Raw genomic sequence first — 3068 nt, 5'->3', positions numbered from 1 at the left:
TATATATATATATATATACAATATATTTTCCATTTGTGTCTAACGTATCTTTCAACAAAAAAAATAAGAAATCTCTTGTATCATATTAAATATAAGACACTCTTAGAGAATATTGCATTAAAAAATTATTTTATAAAGAACAATTAATTAAATAATTTAAACGTGCGATAAATTAAAAACATGGTATATACTTATCATTTTGAAATTACATTCGTAAAAGCTAACTTTGCTATTATGTGATTTCTAACTTGCTTGACTTGTAATGAATCTAACATTGAAACGTATAACTGCATGAAACTCGAATCCTATGATAATCACCTATATTGTTATCATTGAAAATTTATTTCCATAAGATCACTGTATAAATCTTTGCCTCTTCGTCCATTCTGATCTCGAAACGTAATGACATTTTCAAAAAATCGGTTTCTAACTTCATCCTTATTTTATTGAAATTAAACATCAAAACATCGAACACATGTTTTGTAACTTATGCATTCTCATATATAGAGAGACTATATTGCTTTATAATTAAGTTCTGTGATAAAATAATTGCGCCGATTTCCTATGAAAAGAAATCGACGGAAGCAGTCATATGGAAATACACTCTATGCTCTAACTGTCACGCAGTTGGCATAGTCAAAGTTTAATGTTCTTTTTTGTCTTCGACAGACGCTTCCTTCGTCACCTCAGCAGACTCAATGACCTCGAAGCCTTCGGAGGACGAAGTATCGGTGAACGAACTCGTAGCTCTGGACACTGAGGGAATCGCTTCCGTTTTTGCAACGGAAGTCGGTGTAGCGAACACTGTCGTGTCCTCCGACACTGTGATTGAACGCAAGATTGATTCTTTATTATATACCAAAACCCATGAAGAAATATCATATTTATATAACAAATATAATACAAATTAGATAATAAATATCCGTAATAAAAGTTAAATATAATATAAATTTGATGCAGCGCGCAACTGTAAGTCAAACCACAGGTGTAAATAAACTGGTTTCCGACATAACGCTCGTGCGCGTGTTAAAACGATTATCGATTATCCGAGCCATGAACGTGAAATGGGAGGTGAAATTAAAAGCCCAGAAAAATAATCAGTGCTAGTTGGATCGTCGAATTGAAACACGATAGCGCGGTATCGCGTGCCAAACTATGTAGGCGCTCCAAAGCGACGAGTGTCAGTGACACAGGATCTACAAAGTGCTCACTCAAAACTCTAAACCGATGAAATGTACGCGCTTCGTGAACCGGCATGCGGAATGCGTAATCACGGAATTATTGACGATTACAATAGGTTATATGATATCTCAAAAATTACTCAAACATATTTCTCTGATATCAGGTTAAATCCTCAAGAATCATTTTTCTATCGGCCTGTTTCATTTGAACATGCAGCTTTTCTCGTTATTTCTAATAACATATAAATCCTATTGGGTTATCCGGAAAGTTCGTGCCGATTTTTGGTAGGTAGCGTAAGGACAGGTCTGAATATATCAGAACGATTGAAAACAAAGGATATGCGTGCATAAAGACGGTACTTCAGGCATACTTGGAAAAAAATTTGGTTGCGATACGTTCATTTTTGTCAATTTTATATGCCTTTGAATATGGAAGAAAACAAAGTGCATTTTAGGCATTTATTGCTTTTCTTTTACCAGAAAGGCAAAAATGCCACACGAGCGGCAAACAAGATATGCGCTATTTATGACAAAGGTGCTGTAGCTGAAAGAATTGTGCGAAAGTGGTTTACTAGGTGGCTTGCTAGCGGCTTGCTTTAAAGCTGGTGATTTCAACCTTGAAGATCAAGAACGCCTGGGTAGGCCCTCCACCACAGATGAAGATCCGCTTAAAACACTGATCGAGAATAACCCACGCTATACGACACGTAAATTAGAAATGTTGAATATTTCAAAATCCACCATCCACGAGCATTTTGTGAAGCTTGGCTACATAAACCGTTTTGATGTATGAGTTCCCCACGATTTAACGGAGAAAAATCTGATGGATCGCATTTCCATTTGCGACTCGCTCTATAAATGCAACGAGGAGACACCATTTTTGAAGCAGGTAGTGACGGGGGGAGATGAAAAATGGATTATTTACAATAATGTTGAGCGAAAAAGATGTTGGGGAAAGAGGAATGAACCACCTTTAGCCAAAAACCGGTCTTCATCCAAAGAAGGTCATGCTCTGTGTCTGGTGGGATTGGAAAGGGATCCTGTATTATGAGCTTTTACCAAACAACGAGATGATAAATTCAGAGAAATATTGTTCCCAATTAGACGAATTGAAGACAGCAATTGAATAAAAACGTCCAGAAATAGCGAATCGGAAGGGCGTCGTGTTTCATCAGGACAATGCGCGGCCTCATGTGTCTTTGATAACTCGACAAAAGTTGTTGGAGCTCGGTTGGGATGTTCTATCCTATCCATTCTATCCCATTCACCAGACCTCGCGCCCTCTGATTTCCACCTATTTTGATCATTACAAAATTCCCTTAATGGAAAAAGCTTCAACTCTTTGGTCGAGGTAAAAAATCACTTAGAAAAGTTTTTCGCTGAAAAACCTGAGAGATTCTGGAAGGACGGAATTTTCAAGTTGTCTGAAAGATGGAAAAAAGTTGTAGAACAGAATGGCACCTATATAATTTAATAAATGTATACTAAAATTTAAATCTTCTGTGTTTCAATTTTCCTTCAAAATCGGCACGAACTTTCCGGACAACCCAATAATATATTTCATAAAATTAAACTCGCTCGCGCAAGTGCAAGCGTTATAGAGGGAAAAGTTTTTTCCTACTATTGTATAAAAGTTAAAATAGGTATGTATATACACACACATGCACGCACGCATGCACGCACGCACGCACGCACGCACAATTAAAAATGTATCACTTTAACTTGCTCCTCTACACAAATTTACAGAAACAGTATGTTAAGTATTGAAATTCGATCAAATATATAATATCCAATGATACGTTTAATTCTTTTAAAACGCTAGGAAATAAAATTTACTTAATCCATTCACAATTTCTCTTCAAATAAATAAATAAATAAATAAATAAA

The 3068-nt window shown here is 36.0% G+C and overlaps 1 protein-coding gene across 1 annotated transcript in view; it reads right to left on the bottom strand.

The window, feature by feature from the left end:
• Window positions 1–255: 255 nt before the first annotated feature.
• Window positions 256–3068, bottom strand: part of LOC108692322 (membralin) — a gene marked incomplete at its 5' end in the record, with an annotated part of 56400 nt that continues 53587 nt past the window's right edge. Inside the window, one exon of the mRNA XM_018200520.1 lies at window positions 256–822. Coding sequence (XP_018056009.1) covers window positions 644–822 — 179 coding nt within the window. The remainder of the gene's footprint in view (window positions 823–3068) is intronic.

Source organism: Atta colombica, unplaced genomic scaffold (genome assembly GCF_001594045.1).
Source record: "Atta colombica isolate Treedump-2 unplaced genomic scaffold, Acol1.0 scaffold7, whole genome shotgun sequence".
In the NCBI taxonomy this organism is placed as follows: Eukaryota; Metazoa; Arthropoda; class Insecta; order Hymenoptera; family Formicidae; genus Atta; species Atta colombica.
Note: the sequence above shows the minus strand (reverse complement) of the source record. Positions and strands in the feature narration are given on the sequence as shown.